Source organism: Lissotriton vulgaris, chromosome 6, assembly GCF_964263255.1.
Source record: "Lissotriton vulgaris chromosome 6, aLisVul1.2, whole genome shotgun sequence".
In the NCBI taxonomy this organism is placed as follows: domain Eukaryota; kingdom Metazoa; phylum Chordata; class Amphibia; order Caudata; family Salamandridae; genus Lissotriton; species Lissotriton vulgaris.
In genome coordinates, this window is record NC_141694.1 from 812,923,185 (window position 1) to 812,941,522 (window position 18,338).

The window sequence follows — 18,338 nt, forward strand, 5'->3', positions numbered from 1 at the left end:
CCAGAGACCACAACAGCCAAAGGCATGCATTCACCAGTTTGGTGTGCCCGGTTATACCCGCAGCAGTCCATAGGAGAGACACAAGATTGAATGCAAGGCACCACCATCAGAGACTGAAATACGAACAAGAACAAGTTGCAACAGGGATTGGTTCTTTTGGGTAAGACTCTTTGCGCTAAGAACTGTTCAAAGTGACCTACAAGTTACCGAGGTGGCAACAGCTTCCAGAAACCTGCACATGTCCCTAATCTTTCCTCACAAGGACACGGAGGGAGGTCACCACAGACATTGAGACATAATATGTGGAGGAAAGTCTGTGGTGCATGGCTTCTTTAAGTTTCTTTAGGTGAGATACACCTTGTTGTCATAACCCCTATCGAACTGTGTAGTATTGTGTAACAAAAGTCAAGCTCTGTGGTGGAAAGTGATATATATTGTGTTTGTTGACTTTGGTCTCTGCCACTAAAGTATCTCTCTGAGAAGCCTTGGTCTGCTCACTTTCTGTACTCAGAGGACCCAATGCAGAAAGGGTATATATTGGCCTCATTTGAATAATCATACAAGTGCAGACGCCAGTAGCAAACTATCTCAACCACCATGATTATAGCCCAATAGAGCCAGTCTTTTAAATGGGCCCCTAAATGGGGTTGACAAGAACGCTGGTGGTGCTGTTGGTGTTTGGCATGAGCACTTGAGAAAGCAAAGCTGTCTCAGCTCCCTATTCACTTCAATAGCTGAATAAGTCTTCTATCACCTAAACAGCCATCACTATGAACATGGAAAGAAAGCCAATAGACTACTAGGAGTTCACCTCAACCAAAGGAAGGCAGCATCTGTGATACTGGCCACATAAGATGAACAATGGGCACTCAGTGTGATCCCACAGGCAATCTTGAACATGTTTGCCTACTACCATAGGAGCCAATACAGCTCAGAGGCAACACCAACCCAACATTAAGCAAGGTTCTTCATGGGGCTCTGTAGCAGGAAGTTTGTGATCTCCTGGAGATGAGAAATTAAAGATGAATTATCAGCTGCCACTGTGGATCTGCACTTCAACACAGCATGTGGGTTGGGTTTTTTTTGGTGAAGGTTTTTTTTTGCTTTCTAGGGGAATTTTACAAATGGAACAAGGTGCTTCTGGTAGACTTCCTACATAATGCTCACCAGGAAGCAAAGGACACTGGCACATTGTCATTGCTGTAAATAGGGCCATGATCTTGGTCCTTCCCAAGCCTGGTGAGGATCCACACTACACAACTCCATCTACTTGTATATTTTGATAACAAATGTGGGCCAGAATATACTGGTAAAAACAAAAAAATCACCAGAAAAAGGAATTGTCCAGAGCTGCATGTGTAAGGATAATCTACAGATGTATTCCAGCCTTTTTGGCTCACCAAGAACTCACTGGAGAAATGAAAACTGACTGTCTCTTGATGCTGGAAAAGCGTTTGACAGGACAGAGTGTGGATACCTGAACCATGATCTTGATAGAGCAGGCGTGGATCATGGCTTTACTGCTAAAGTGAATTGGCTGTACTAATAACTGAAGGGCCAGTTGAACTGTGGTGGTGGAATCCAAAATTCTATGTGTGATTTACATTCTTCTTACTTTGACAGACCTCCGACTGCTTACTACTGATGCTCATTATGCCTTTTCTTACTTTGCTGGGAACAGAATAAACTGGAACAAAACTGAGGCGCTCCCCACATCGAGAGGTACTATGCAGACATCCATTGCAGGCTACAATTTCCAGTGCAAAAGAGAGGAGCTGAAGTATCTGGGGAGCTTCCTCAACAACACATTGAACGAATGGTGGATGAAAGCCTAAGCCCACTGCTTGCAATCCATCTTTGGAGATGATCATGCCAGGTGCTCTTAATTGTCGCTATAGGACGAGGTGCTCATAATTAAGATGGCACTGCATTTCAATGACACACTGGGGACGCGACCATCCATGATGCCAAAACTATGCAAAATAGACTAAGGCATCAAATTAATGTGAGGGATTACGCAATATCGCCTGAAAATGTCAAAAATCATAGCTGATAAGTACCATGGTGGAATGGCCTTGAAACACACAGAATCTTACTACCAGGCGTTACACCCATCTCAAATTGAGTACATGTTCCCACACTCCAAAACACACAAGGAGTATTACTGGAGACACAGACTGCCGATGACTTGACAATCCTCTCTACTGTGAGATCACTACACGTCATCCCAGCAGGGAGTTAACCTAATAGCTAGAGTGACGTAGTGAATATGGAAACCCGCCTACAAGTACTTGAAAGTGGATCTAGGTCTCATAAAAAAAAAGCTCCATTATGGAACAACTCCGCTAAATGCGTCAGAATATACCATACGCTGGAAGGCCTAGGATGAAGCCAGAATACAAAACATTATGTATGGTGAAATGAGAAGTTTTGTGGTTCCATCAAGACAAATCAAGTTACCAAAGACAAAGCTACTGCAACATACACATTGTCTTAGGAACAGGCGAGGGACTCCCCCATCGGACCTGCCAACGTCTCCAATATTGAGTTACCTGGAGAAATTAGGTCGGTACAGGGGAGTGTGGGATGGCCCGACTGTATAAAGGCATGCGGACAACATTTTTTTCAAAAAAACAGTGGGAGACGACCTACACTTTGCTTGGCAAATTGCCCCTGACAAGGACTTTAGTATGGATGACTTGTCCAGAATCCTAGAATCACCTGGGATGAGATTTTGGCAAGCTTGCCTAAAAATTATACACTACAAAATGCGGCATAAATGGTACTAGACCCCTAAAAACGTAGAAGCCAATGTATTGGGGATTCACAGTCTTGGAGACACGGGTTTACTAACTACGATCAAAAATGCACATGGTGGCCCTGACCAGACCTTCAACAGTATTTGGAAGCAACATGGGGCACATTATCCGGCTCTCCCATGATCACCATGGTACAGTCTGATAGATGAGCCCTGCTGCAGGATACTCCGGACATGCCAGAGACACCTCAATGCCAAGGAAGGTGGATGGTCACACTACAGTGAAGTACTGAGATACTGGCGCCTGCACCACACATTCAATATGACAGAATAGATGATGAAGGTGGTGTAGATGGCGTCTGACAAGCACAATACATTTAGACTGAAAAATCAAATGCCCACTTTCTAAAGAACATGGTTGACATTCTTTGGATCAGACTAAATTGGACCCAGTTTAGAGGTTTGTGCAGAGTAGGAACTCTCATATACTGGCACCTATCCCTTACCATTCAGTACTTTACCTCTAAATGCCATTTTTCACGCAAAATGCATACCTACCTAAATCCATCCCAGCACTGTGGTTACTTCATGCTCTATAGGTGAGTCCCTAAAGTGATGAGTCAACTTCTGGGAACCCACGTTGATGAAGGTTAGAGGCTTACCATGCTAGGCTGGGGTTGGTGTGGGTAGGACTTCGACTTGGGTGGAAGTGTCATTGGGGGCTTATGACAACATATGGAATTTAACATTTTGCTCACTTTAAATTATGCCGAGATCAGGAACTCCGTGTGCATTGTACCGGTTAATACACCATCTAGAGAATACTCAATTTCCTAGTCATTCTTTTTTGCTCCAGCCTTAGAATTCCATGGGACAATCCTTTCTCCATTGCTACTCAGAATCGAATACACAGTTTGTTAAATGAGGGATCTTTGTTCACTGGGGTTATTTCCTTCTCTCTCCCGCCCCCACCACCTCTTGAACTCCTTGATAAAGTAACTGCATTCCAGAGTGCAGTGGAGACAACTGCACTTCAATTTGCTTGAGGAGACCGCACTACTACTGCATAGTCTATATATCTTTTCGTGCAAATACTAAGAACGAATTGTTAGAATAAATATTTAGGAGTTATACAATGTTACATGGTTCAAGCTTTCATCCGTTCTGAAACAGTTTGCCTAACTGGAAGAGTTTAAACTGTTTGTTTACATATAAGGTATTCTTCAAATTGCATTGCAAAATCATAAATATATCTTTACACTCCAAAATGTATTTAGTAATTACAGAACACATATAGGAGAACTTGTATAGATGAACATTAAAGTTGCTTAATAATTTGGCCATTCATGAAATTCAAATGAGTGACGTCTTGCTGTTTTTTTTGTTACTTTTTTTTATTTAACGCAAGTATTATTTTACTTAAAAAAATACAAAATTCATTGTGGAAAAAAAGACTAAACAGGCTGTTTCTGCTCCGAGTTACCAACTATAAAGCAAGGGAAGTTCTTGCACATCGTTTGGGGGGAAAAAACGAGATAACTAAGGCAAAAGTTCAAACCATCTTTTCTGGGATTAAAGAGTCCGATTAAAAACGTTTCCAAAATACTAAAAGTGCAGCCAAACTCATATTTCCTCGTATGGTTTCGAACTCTACTGCAAGGACAGCCCATTTCCCCATTAAACAATAAGAAATAACAGGAATTGACATTTAGTACCAAGACTGAAATACTGTAAACCTCAAAGCAAGTATACACATCTCTCAAAACAACAACACAATAAGAGGTTTAAACACTCCATATAAATCCATTCAAAGCATATGATGTTAGCACGCTGTCAGCATTAGATAATTGGCTTATTAATGCCGCATTTATTTTATTTTTGTAAAACAAAACCATTTAAACAAGGAAAATTCATTAGGTATCAAAAGTACAAATCATCTTACACAACAGCTCATCGAATGAGTCATAAAACCTCCTTTTACCCTGAAGCAGTTTAATACTTTTGACTCTTTAGGACGGAAATAATTCACTGGTCTTTATGTAATAACTGTCAGCTTGCATTTGCTACATATCAGTGCTTTACAGTATTATTTTTCTTATCTATAGAAAAATGCTGGTGTAAATCCCTTCTCATGGCCGAAACAGCAGAGTTACTTTTATTTCAAAAGACTAAAGAAGACATTGTAAAAACCTGAAAGCAGCATTCTATAGAATTTTGTTGGATGCATAATAGAATGGAGCATTGTGGATTTGAGCTTTATTCTTAACTACAGGTCGTAAAATACCGTTACCAGCAGTACAGTTACAGAGCGCCAGATAATCAAACATTGTTGTACTTTTTATGCAGCTGTTAGTACCGAGGCTCAGAATAAACAAATTGGAACTAGTCACCACCAGATAATGTGTGAAGTAAATCTATACCAAAGGCAAGTGCTAAAGAAGGGCAGTTATTTTCCTGTTTCAGATAGGCTTTGAATAAACTTTATTTAAAAGGGATCGCCAACATCAGTTTACATATGTAAGGAAATTTATAGTTTGAAGTTGATGCTAACCAGGGTATTTGGCAAAGAAGATACAAATATGACAACTAGAACTGCTATGCCATCAACCATTCTACTGAAAAATCAGGTCAAACCGATTAGTTTTAGTGCCCAACTTCTAGTTAACTGACTAACTAAAATGTCACCTTAGTGTCTTGAGTTCTAAGAAAGGGTTTAGGTATGGCTAAAATAAAATCCCCAAATCATTAACTAGTCAAAAAAGCCTTCAGTTCTCAGCAGTCTTAAGATAGAAGAAAGTGTAATTTCCTGCTGAGGTTGGTCTCTTCACCAGGCAACATCTGTGCATATCATTCTGTAGTACTGCAAGCCACAATTCTTTAGACAAGCGTGATCTATCAAGGTAAAGAGAACATCCTCCACGCTTTGTATGTTTTTGAAGAATCACAATTCAGTCACTGTGACTTTTCACTTGTTCAAGCAAAGATATTTCACTTGACCTACGCCGGATATGTGAAACAGAGTAATCGGTCATACAGGACATTAGTAGCACACTTTGTAATCAAGCTGCTCCACACATTTTGTACAACTTCTAACAGTAGCTACAGGGCAAACAGAATATATATATTACCAAGTTAAAGGACTACCTGGCAGATTTGATTCAAATCACATAGCTAAAGAAGGTTTTCGAAGGCCCTAAAAGCAAAATGGAAAAAAGACAGTGGAGCACGAATTTTAACTAGGCTCTAGATTTGGTACCCTCTACAGACTGAAATGTAATCATAGCTCCATTGCACTACAATGGAAAGATGTGGGAGGTTCTAGATAAATGTACTATATTCATCTCAGTATATTATGCAGAGAAACATCACAAAGATTACTTGCATATTCATTGGTAACCCTGTTAACTAATGGGGCTCGTCAACAAGTGCATAGTGTTTGCACACTTTCACAGTCCCCTCTGAGTATAATACATCGGCCGATCAGAAAGGGGTACAATGAAAATTACACTGTCATGCCCATCACTTCGACAAAGCAATACAATTATATGGCTTGCTCATCTAGCTAGGTGTCGTAAACAGTCTTCTCCTGAACTAGAAAAAGAATACTTAAGATTAAAATAACACCTATGAATACATTAAAACATTCACTGAGAACAATGTTCCAGGGCACATTCAGGCATTTTATACATGTGAAAGAACCCATTCGTTTTTTACAGCCACTAACCTATCATAAGTTTGCAAGGCAACAAAAAGTACAGTGCTGAGAAACAAATCCCATTGGATAACAACTGGTAGTGGTATGTTAGTAAGCCCTATGGAAATATATGTGTGAGTGTGTGTGTGTGTGAGAGAGATTGTATATAAAAAAAGAAATATATACACACACACACCATACAGTGAGGCACCAAGGATTTACAGAGGACCAGTCACTTTAAGGATTATTGAGGGCAGTGAACATACTTATCCTTTTCAAAGACATAAATCTACTTTTGTAAGTTCAACACACCAGGTCTAAAACCATCTAGGATTGTCTTAGAAGGCCTGGGTGTAGTCCCTCACATCAATTGTAGGCAGACCTATATATCACAAATGTGAAGTGCTGTTGTAACTTATGGCTCCCCTAGGTCTGCAAGTACTGATCAGGTTTATAGAATACATTAAGTGTATGGCTAACTGGAATACCACTGACTAACACATGTGAGGCCATGTACTACATCTGCCGAAAGCAGTGCACCAATTTATCATACTTGGCATACAGTGATTTACTGATCACAGATGCAATGTCTTGGATCAAAACCTTTAATAAAAATAAAATCCATTAACTTTGTCTAAGATGCTACTGAAATTTAGACAAAAAAATCAGTTACTTGAAATGGATGGTCCATCTAAATAGCTACCTAGCACGGTATAACACTACAATCATGATCTGCCAAAAAGTATCTTTTAAGCGAAGGACAAAACAGAAGGATCATCCTAGGGAATTTAGGAGAACTACCCATCAGCATAACCTATAAACACCCAAAGGCACCAACACTGTTTGGCTAATCGCTCCATGAACTGGCTTGGTTTTGAAGTAATACAGATGCCTCACTTACCCACTACCAACGTTTACACTTTAAAAAGCTAGCATGTCAAATACAAATGTATAATGTCTTTGTTGACAATAGTAGGAAATGGTAAACCAGAAGAGAAAGAACACAAGGAGTAACAGAAATACCTCAACAAATTTCACAAACGTGATGAAAGTAAAGCTATGCTTCCGAAAAGACGATTCCTAAGAACGTAATGACTAAATGGTGCATCAAAGATGCAGCCACCATTGTAGAAAGGAGAGTTTTTGGAAGCGGAGCAAATAATCCTGCAGTCACATAGCCGTCCTGCAGGATAAATGTCAGGATGGAGCCTATTAGGTACGGTCTCAATGCTCTGAATAAAGCTCTGCAGAAGGTAAAGAGAGTTACAGTTTTGGTTCTCAAAGCCCAGATGGATACCAAAGGAGGAGATTCTTAAACTTCTTTATTACGGTAAGGTTTTAAAATAAAAAATCCATCTCTGCTTAATAATGCTGACCCATATTTTTTCAGGTTTCATGCTTCTTTGGAAATAGATAAGTCACAAAAAGGTTACAGAATAAAAGTACTGAGGAAATCTTGCAGCCATGAGTAGGCCTGCACAGAAGGATAAAGCTCAGCATAAAGAAGAAAATACTTCCACACAAGCTGCCTAAAGAACTTTAAAATACTTGCATCATTCCTCGAGTAGCCCTGAATAGCAGAACCTGAAATTATAATTTGCCATAAACTCTATGGAGGGTGGTACAGATCTTGCTAAGATGGTTTTACCAATACGAGACACATTAAACACATCGGCATGATGAAGGAGGTGCTCCACTTATGAAAATTAGCATGGTAAATTAGCAAGTAAGGCATTGGTTTCATCATTACATTGTTCAATGTGTGTACACCCAAGCCCTTCTTAAATCGAAATCTCTAACTGGACTATTGTGTTGACGGTGGCTTTCTGTAACAAAGCATCCTTTGGTAGGAAACCGAAAAAGATAGGATCATGTTCTCTAGTGTTTTGGATAAAGGATACCAACGAATGAGGTCATTTCCATTGCTGTGTAGAGTAACAAGAGCAGGGAAAAAAATTAATTAGCTGGACCAGGTGACCTGGGCACTGGATGAAAAAGAGGATTAATGAAACACAGCAGCACAATATGTTTCATTTAGAGCAAAATTACAGGAAGAATTCGAAACATTGGATACACTGTAAAACCCTCTAGCCTCGGACAATAGTACTACCAAATACACAATTTTGCCAACAGCAAAACCTTGTGCTGTGCCCAAAACGTATGAAAAATGTAGACCTTTGACCATCTCAGATATGACTGTCCCTTTCAGAGCACTGAACTAGCAACAAAAAAGGCGGGCGTCATTGCTGCTACTTGTGCTAGTACACAGTGGAAACTAATTGGGCGGAGACTTGGGGATGGCTGTGAATTCATCTTTACTTATGGTGGGGTGCTCAATTTATCCAAGGGACTATAATAAGAACAAAGGCAGTGACTTGAATATACAGCTCAAGTAGTAGAAAAGATGTACATCTTCCGTTTGGTGCTACTACACTAATGCAGTTTTGGAAAAGGCACCATCTTTGTTTAAGTAACTCAATGGCAAAGTACCACTGACCCATTCTGTGCGCTGCTGAAACATATTCGTATGAAAGACATGGCAACAAAAGGTAACTATGAGAATCACTATGGGCCAACCACATGCCCAAAGCAGAAGTCTGCACTTGGGGGCAGGAAAAGAGGGGTGAAACTCAAAATAACTTCGACAAATTCTCAGACTGTTAAATAGTAGACTCTTGCATCAAAAATATATTTAAAAAAAGAGTAGAAGTAAACATCCTGCTAGTAGTTTAAAGTGCAGAAACCTGCAGTTTAGAGACTGAACATTTTTCACATACTTAGTGGAATTAGTTGTTTTGATACTATAAACATTTGGTATACCTTGTAAAAATGTCATGCTTACTAGTAAAATTGTTTTTACGCAGTTAGCCAATATTGTTTTTCAATTATGAAGTATGCTATGCCTTAGTTTAAAGATGACAAGACTTAAAATGTATTTTTAAAACCATCTCCTTTAAAACTACTGCGCTGAAATGTCTTTGTTAAAAGATTTTAAGCTGTACCAGCAATATCTTCACATGAATGGAGGTAAGATGACTTCATTCAAGTCAGATCATAGAAATTAACTTAGTGTCTTGTTGCAGAGGCATAAAAATATATATCTTTCATGCAGTGGAAGAAAATTGTAAGGCCACAAATGCCTAACATCTTGCACTTAAGTGACCTAGTTACTCTGTGTGAGCACTGATCTTCCTGAAACCCATTATATGACATGTCAGCATATTAACAACACTAACTTATTTCGATAAAACCAAAATGCTAGCGGGGTTGTTACTATGAGCAAGTGAGACACCCCTCAGCAACCAAATAGGTTGCAAGCAAAGTAAGCAAAAGTGGAGTCAACATTCTCACTGTGCTTCTATTTATGCCAATATATGTCGCTGGGAACTGAGGCTCCAAACCCACTGCCATACATGCATAAGGCCTTAGTAACTTTTAGAAGTAACTACTGCTTGGTCATTACCACCTTGCGACATGCACTTTTTAAACATTTCAAGTGGTTCAATTAAGGGAAGATTATCTTAAGTATATTATTAACAGTATACCTCGTTGCTAGCACAGCAGCAGTCACAAACTCCATCTCTTCCCAATCATTATGATAGATCAGACAATCATAGGCTGCAAAAACTATAGGCAGTGTTTGAGAATTGGCCTACGTCCGCCGCAAGCCAATGCTGTTGACAAGTAAATTCAGAGGGTTAAAATGACGTTGTAGTGATGTTCTATATTTGTATTAACCTTGACTCAGTCACCGAGTGTGGTGACGAAATTAGCAATTTTGCAACTAATGGTGAACTTCAAATGTATAACAACAGTGTGAAATAAAATCGTTATTTCCAGGATGGGTACATTCTTGACAGTACGGGGCATGGAAGTAGAATAGTCTTAGTCCCTTAAAATCACTCATTACGATGTTTGACGACCTTTCCTGTTAGCACAAACATGTTAGAGAGGTCCAGGAATAAAAAAATCAACAATTTAATGTAAAAAAAAAAAGACTTGCAGTTTAATAACCATTTCTGAAACAAGGCTATGCATTAAGTTTCAGAGAGCTAAAACCAATGCACCAGAAATGCACATTGTATTAGTGGTATGCTCGTGGGCTCTCAATGTTCTAATGTTAAGGGAGAGGAGTGAGATTTTTAGGGGCGTCGATAAACTCTCAGACTGAACACACAAAAAAAAGTATCATTAAAGACTGTCAAATGCTGGAAACTTTTGTAACCTGACAGAACCTGTCGGAACCCACCACACCCCTATTGTGAATACACAAGAGGATAAATAAAAATACGTCCTTACTATAAACTACTTTTAATATAAAGATTGTGCACAGAACCTGAACTGGTGATTTTTTTATGACAAATAAAAGCAAATCAACTGCTCGCATATTCGCAGTCGACAACAAACAGGGCTGCGTAGCCAAAAATAAATTTAGTATGTGCAAAAAAAAAAAGTCAGTTTGCAGCAAAAAGAACCTTAAAATGTCAGTGCACATGGCCTCCAGATTGTGTCGCCTGTGTTATTTGCGTAGGTGATATTTGCAGTTTACCAGTTCAAATAAAGCACTGAATTTCTTTCATAAAAAGAATGATAGTTCCTCCCCACACTGCTGCAAAAATGATTCCCTTACATCAATAAGCCACCATACTAAATACAAACTCACACAGCCTGTAGCATATGACTATTATGGTGGTTGTAGTACGTCTTCCATATTGGCCGGGAAGGGACAGTCTAAGTTCTGCTGTTGCTTTCAAACGATAATCATAGGAACCTAAAGCGTCTTCTGGAGGTGGCTAACAAAAAAAATATATCAAGGATGCAAAAAATCCTGGCAAAATATTAAACATTTATATAAGTTAGAACTACATGATTTCACAAATAAAAGGTAGAAGTACACAGTTTTAACTTAGCAGTGGACTAAAATAACATAACTGAAACTACTTAGAAAACAAGCATTTAAAATGCAATAGGACTCGTATGTATGCGATACCTATTGCATTTTAAAACGGAAGTGTGAGCGTTAAAAAGGCACACACGGGAGGGGGTGGGTGGGTACTGCTGCCGTGAGAAGTCACGTACTGCGGGAGGGAATGGGGGGGGGGGGGGGGGGGGGGAGGGAAACTAAACTGTTTTGAAAGTAAAGGGGCCGATAGGAGGCAGGATTAAGTTTACAAAAACCAATCAGAATGCAGCATTTACGATTGCGGCCAATCAGAAAGATAGGCGCAAAGTGAGCGGAGCTTCCCCTACTATACTGAATACAACATCTCTTGAGGAGACAGCGCATGTGCTGCCTAGCCGAGACCTAAAAAAGGATTCCCTGCAAACAGTAGAGGAATAACTACGTAGATCAGTTTTGATTTTAGCACAGATCAGCTTTTCATATGTAAACCTTAAGCACCTGTAATTGCCAACTGAGAGCCTTGCCAAAATTCTATGATTCTTCAAAGACTTCTTCCTTGACATTAGAAACAAGTGGGACATCAGCCTCAAAACAAGGACAAATGAACAGAAAATCAGAAAAGTGAAAATATAAGGCCATGGATGGAATCTCTGGTCTTAATGACATGCATAACACAAAAGTGCAAGATACTCCAATACTCACTACGGGCAACAGAAGACAGAACCCGAGCCACAGTGCGGCCTTGCCATTCATCGGTCGTCAAATATTTCTTCTGATACTGAACTACAATCTCTCCCTGTAGTCTCTTAAATACCCTGTCCTTATGCTTAATCGGCATTCTCTGGTTTCTTTCTGTGATAGAGATTGCAGAAATGTGTTACGGTGTACCTTCACGATAGGCAGGGTACTGTCAATTCAGCCATGACCAAGATGGCTTCTTGAGGTAAACAACCTGTATCCTGCTTTTTCAGTAAAGATACTTAATGTTTCCCCACCTTCTAATAGTAGAAGGTTGTGGTGCATGGCTTGTAAACAATCCAAAATACTACAAACTTTAAAGATCTCGCACACAACTGAACAAAGGTAAACAATTTACTGAATAAGTGTATGGTGAAAAGGGTGCTTCCTTGAAATTCCCCAATCTCTTCCACCGATTCCACCAATAAGAAATATAATCCTGAGCGCGAGATTCCAGGTGGGGGTAGAGTTCTTATTACATCAAAAGGGAACACTGGAATGTTTCTCCCTTTTGATGGTGTGTACTGCAGCCATATGTTGAGGACAACTCTAAAAACTTGAGTTCTGAATATTTAACACTACTGCGATATTTAGAGCTTGGTATGGCGTCCCGGTCTGGGCAGTGCTGTGGTGTTTGAGGTAGACGAGGAAGCCGATGCAGCTGCATCCTCCGCTTCCTCAAGTCCATCGTGGAGCTCCTGGCTGATACTGGACTGAAGCGCTGCAGGAGTCAGCCATTCCTTGGGCAGGCAGCTCTGGAGAAAGGGTACACAGGAACTGAAGTATGCAAGGCGGTTCACCCAACGAGGGATTTCTTTTCCACAAAGGATCTGCAGAAGAAAAAAGTAATTAAATTGCAGCCACACTTATGATGCACCGATAAAGCACACAATTTACAATGAAAAATGTTTTGCCTTATAAGATGGTCACTACGTATTAGCAATATGAGTACATAAACTATTCAGGACGCAAGATGAAAAAAACTTTTAATAATACATGTCTGCAACTGATTTTCTCAGATACAAAGCAGACAACCACTCAGAGGCTGGGTTTTAAATGTGGGCTTGATACATGGGCAGTAAAAAATGACAAACAACAGAGTTTGCTTTACCACGTCACATACTACCCTCTATTGGTCATTTTCTTGTTGCTGGAGTTTTTATATAGCGCTTGATCCGAAGGTATTGGAACGCTTTACATGAGCACCAGTTACAATACACAAGGTCACACTTACTTTTGGTAGGCATGGGGAAATGGAGTGATTTGCCCAGAATCCCAGGATATTGAGCCAACGCAGAGGCTCGAACCTGGTTCACCAGCTCTAAAACCGGTAGTTCTGGCCTTTGGTTGAACCATAATCCTGTTCTGCACCCGTGCTATATTAGAGACACTGTAATTGAATAAAAAATGGGGCATGATCACTCCCCTTCCCCATTTGCACCTGTGCAATGAATGGTGAAGAGTGAAATCATGATAGGGACTTTGCTCTCCTCCAGTGTGGGTCTACCCAACTACTGCATGCTAGTTTCTACCTCACGATTTGGGTAAATGTCTGGCCGTGACCACGTCAAACAGTGCCTACCCCAATTGAAAGCCTCTATGCAGGAGACTGTTTGAGGGTGTCTCCGACCTCACTTGCTGTGCCTCTAAGCACAGCCTTCATGGAGGGCCCATATGTGGAGGCCAGGCAGTCTCTCTAGTGAGTGGTTCCTTTGCTAAACTATGCTTGCCCTTCGATCACACATACTACAGCTGAAACTCTAGAAGTTCATGCGAGAGTAGCGGCTAGTGCAGCTTGAAAACAGATATGCACAATAGACTGCAATTACGTTAAGAATGTGCACTCAGCGCCTCCTCTGTTTCCAAACCGAGCTTTGCAGGCACTCTGCACTTGTTTCTACCTCCCAACATGCACATAGTTCAATGGTGCTAAGTGCGAGGGAGCGCCACAGATGTCGCCCTCTAAGTGAACAATGTATTTGCTGGAGGTCAGGTGCTGCTTCCTTTGCATTGCTTGCCTCTCCTCAAGTAGACTAATGATTCTAAAGAGGAAGTACTACATACATAAAGGCTGAATTAAAATCAAGCTAACATGACACATCTGACCCCACTCCCTGCTATTAATTTTTTGAAACTTATAAAGCACTCAGCTACCCCCGACGGGGGTGTCCCGGCGCCAAGACAGGCGGCAGTTGCAGGTACCAATAAAGGGCAAAGGGTTGGAAAAAAGACAGGTCTTATGGTTTCAGATTCAGTCATATGCAGGGACAGTGCCAGGCTATTCCAGGTTTTGGCAGTAATCAATGCGAAATCTCTGCCACCCATTCTGGAACGGCGTAAACAGGGAGTCATTAAGAGGCGGAGATGGTTCGATTTAAGTGAGCGGTTGGACTGAGAATGCTTAACCTCTTCAGCGCGGCGTGAATTTTCGCGCTGTGCTGAACATTCGAAAAACAGGTGTGGTCATGACGGAACGGTTCCGTCATCAGCACAGCCCAACCGACACTGATGACGGAACCGTTCCGTCATAAGCATCGAAGGGGTTAAGTCGAACTCTAAGGTAGGCTGCACCCCGACCCTGAATTGCTCTAAAAGCCAAAACCAGCGACTTGAACTGGATACGTTTAATCACTGGAAGCCAGTGGAGCTTCTTCAGGTGGGGTGAGATCGAGTAGCGAAATGGGATGGTACAAATTAGTCTTGCAGGCGCATTCTGAACAATCTGCAAGGGTTTGATTAGGTAGGCTGGAGCATCTACGTACAGACTATTTGCATAGTATAGATGCGAGGTGATCGGGGCATGAATAATGGTCCGGCGAAACTCCAGAGGGAGAGAATGGGGAATTTTACGGACCATGTGCAATTTTCCAAAACAAGCTGAGGAAACCTGGTTTATTTGAGATTTGCAGGATAACTCCTTATCAAACCGGAATCCAAGATTCCTAGCTGAGTTCACATGTTCCGTAGGGGGAATCAACTCAGATGGCCACCACAGTAGTGTCAAATGTTTTTTTTAAATTAAAGAACACCTCGGTTTTGTGGGAGTTGAGCCTAAGCGTGTTTAATTACATCCAGGTGGTGATGTTACACAGACAGCGTCTGAAATTAGAAAAAGCTGCTTCAGAGAGATCTTTAAATGAAAGCACCAATTGTGTGTCGTCAGCATAAGAGATCACTCAGACTCCACAGGATTCTACCAATGTGGCCAGAGGAGAGAGATCTACATTAAAAACCAACATTTCCAATGCAATAGGTCTCGCATTAGGAAAGTGTGAGCTATTGGTATTGTAAATGACAATTTTTTTTAATGTGTTGGCTTTGAAAGTATAAAAATTAATAGCATTGTTATACAGTTTCCTAATGTGAGTCTTATTGACTATGGCAATGCTTATTGGTAGCAAGCAAGGACAGTGCTGTTGTGGTGCTGAGTGATTATGTGGTTGGGCTGAGTGATGTGGCCGTGCCCCCCCCCACCCCGAGTGATGTGGCCGTGCCCCCCCGAGTGATGTGGCCGTCCCCCCACCCCCCGAGTGATGTGGCCCCCCCCGAGTGATGTGGCCGTTCCCCCCCCCCCCCCCCCGAGTGTTGTGGCCGTGCCGCCCCCCGAGTGATGTGGCTGTTCCCCCCCCCCCCCCCGAGTGATGTTTATCCGTCCCCCCCCCCCCCCGAGTGATGTGGCCCGTGCCCCCCCCCCCGAGTGATGTGCCCCCCCCCCTAGTGAATATCCCTCCCCCCCCCCCCCGAGTGATGTGGCCGTTCCCCCCCCCCCGAGTGATGTGGCCGTTCCCCACCCCCCCCCCCCCGAGTGATGTGGCCGTTCCCCCCCCCCCCCCCCCGAGTGATGTGGCCGTTCCCCCCCCCCCGAGTGATGTGGCCGTGCCCCCCCCCCGAGTGATGTGCCCCCCCCCCGAGTGATGTGGCCGTTCCCCCCCCCCCCGAGTGATGTGGCCGTTCCCCCCCCCTCCCCCCGAGTGATGTGGCCGTTCCCCCCCCCCCCGAGTGATGTGGCCGTTCCCCCCCCCCCCGAGTGATGTGGCCGTCCCCCCCCCCCCCCGAGTGATGTGGCCGTTCCCCCCCCCCCCCCCCCGAGTGATGTGGCCGTGCCCCCCCCCCGAGTGATGTGCCCCCCCCCCGAGTGATGTGGCCGTTCCCCCCCCCCCCCCCCGAGTGATGTGGCCGTGCCCCCCCGAGTGATGTGGCCGTGCCCCCCCCGAGTGATGTGGCCGTGCCCCCCCCGAGTGATGTGGCCGTGCCCCCCCCGAGTGATGTGGCCGGGCCCCCGAGTGATGTGGCCGTGCCCCCGAGTGATGTGGCCGTGCCCCCGAGTGATGTGGCCGTGCCCCCCCCGAGTGATGTGGCCGTGCCCCCCCCGAGTGATGTGGCCGTGCCCCCCCGAGTGATGTGGCCTTGTACCCCCCTCCCCCGAATGAGGTGGCCGTGCCCCCCCCCCGAGTGATGTGGCCGTGCCACCCCGAGTGATGTGGCCGTGCCCCCGAGTGATGTGGCCGTGCCCCCGAGTGATGTGGCCGTGCCCCCCCCCCCGAGTGATGTGGCCGTGCCCCCCCCCCCCCCGAGTGATGTGGCCGTGCCCCCCCCCGAGTGATGTGGCCGTCCCCCCCCCCCCCGAGTGATGTGGCTGTGCCCCCGCCCCCCGAGTGATGTGGCCGTCCCCCCTCCCCCCCGAGTGATGTGGCCGTGCCCCCCCCCCGAGTGATGTGGCCGTCCCCCCCCCCCCCCCCGAGTGATGTGGCTGTGCCCCCCGCCCCCCGAGTGATGTGGCCGTGCCCCCCCGAGTGATGTGGCCGTGCCCCCCCAAGTGATGTGGCCGTGCCCCCCAAGTGATGTGGCCGTGCCCCCCCCCCCCGAGTGATGTGGCCATGCCCCCCCCCCGAGTGATGTGGTCATGCCCCCCCCCCGAGTGATGTGGTCGTGCCCCCCCCCCCCGAGTGATGTGGTCGTGCCCCCCCCCGAGTGATGTGGTCGTGCCCCCCCCCCCCCCGAGTGATGTGGTCGTGCCCCCCCCGAGTGATGTGGTCGTGCCCCCCCCGAGTGATGTGGTCGTGCCCCCCCCCGAGTGATGTGGTCGTAACCCCCCCCGAGTGATGTGGTCGTAACCCCCCGTGATGTGGCCGGCCCCCCTCGAGTGATGTGGCCGTGCCCCCCTCCGAGTGATGTGGCCGTGCCCCCCTCCGAGTGATGTGGCCGGCCCCCCCCCCCCCGAGTGATGTGGCCGTGCCCCCCTCCGAGTGATGTGGCCGTGCCCCCCCCCCGAGTGATGTGGCCGTGCCCCCCGAGTGATGTGGCCGTGCCCCCCCCCGAGTGATGTGGCCGTTCCCCCCGAGTGATGTGGCCGTGCCCCCCCCCCCCGAGTGATGTGGCCGTCCCCCCCCCCCCCGAGTGATGTGGCCGTCCCCCCCCCCCCCCGAGTGATGTGGCCGTCCCCCCCCCCCCCGAGTGATGTGTCCGTGCCCCCCCCGAGTGATGAGGCCGTGCCCCCCCCCCGAGTGATGTGGCCGTGCCCCCCCCCCCGAGTGATGTGGCCATGCCCCCCCCCCCCGAGTGATGTGGCCGTGCCCCCCCGAGTGATGTGGCCGTGCCCCCGAGTGATGTGGCCGTGCCCCCCCCCCCGAGTGATGTGGCCGTGCCCCCCCCGAGTGATGTGGCCGTGCCCCCCCCCCCGAGTGATGTGGCGGTGCCCCCCCCCCGAGTGATGTGGCCGTGCCCCCCCCCCCGAGTGATGTGGCCGTGCCCCCCCCCCCCCCGAGTGATGTGGCCGTTCCCCCCTGAGTGATGTGGCCGTCCCCCCCCCCCCCCGAGTGATGTGGCTGTGCCCCCCCCCGCGTGATGTGGCTGTGCCCCCCGCCCCCCGAGTGATGTGGCCGTCCCCCCTCCCCCCGAGTGATGTGGCCGTGCCCCCCCTCCGAGTGATGTGGCCGTGCCCCCCCCCTCCGAGTGATGTGGCCGTGCCCCCCCCCCGAGTGATGTGGCCGTGCCCCCCCCGAGTGATGTGGCTGTGCCCCCCGCCCCCCGAGTGATGTGGCCGTGCCCCCTGAGTGATGTGGCCGTGCCCCCCCAAGTGATGTGGCCGTGCCCCCCCCCCCGAGTGATGTGGCCGTGCCCCCCCCCCCGAGTGATGTGGCGGTGCCCCCAAGTGATGTGGCCGTGCCCCCCCCCCGAGTGATGTGGCCGTGCCCCCCCCGAGTGATGTGGCCGTGCCCCCCCCGAGTGATGTGGCCGTGCCCCCC

At 45.9% G+C, this 18,338-nt stretch overlaps 1 protein-coding gene across 1 annotated transcript in view; it reads right to left on the reverse strand.

The window, feature by feature from the left end:
* Window positions 1–4,580: 4,580 nt before the first annotated feature.
* Window positions 4,581–18,338, reverse strand: part of DESI2 (desumoylating isopeptidase 2) — a 234,368-nt gene continuing 220,610 nt past the window's right edge. The window contains exon 5 of the mRNA XM_086926841.1: window positions 4,581–12,923. Within this exon, the coding sequence (XP_086782967.1) occupies window positions 12,684–12,923 (240 nt within the window). The 3' untranslated portion in view covers window positions 4,581–12,683. The remainder of the gene's footprint in view (window positions 12,924–18,338) is intronic.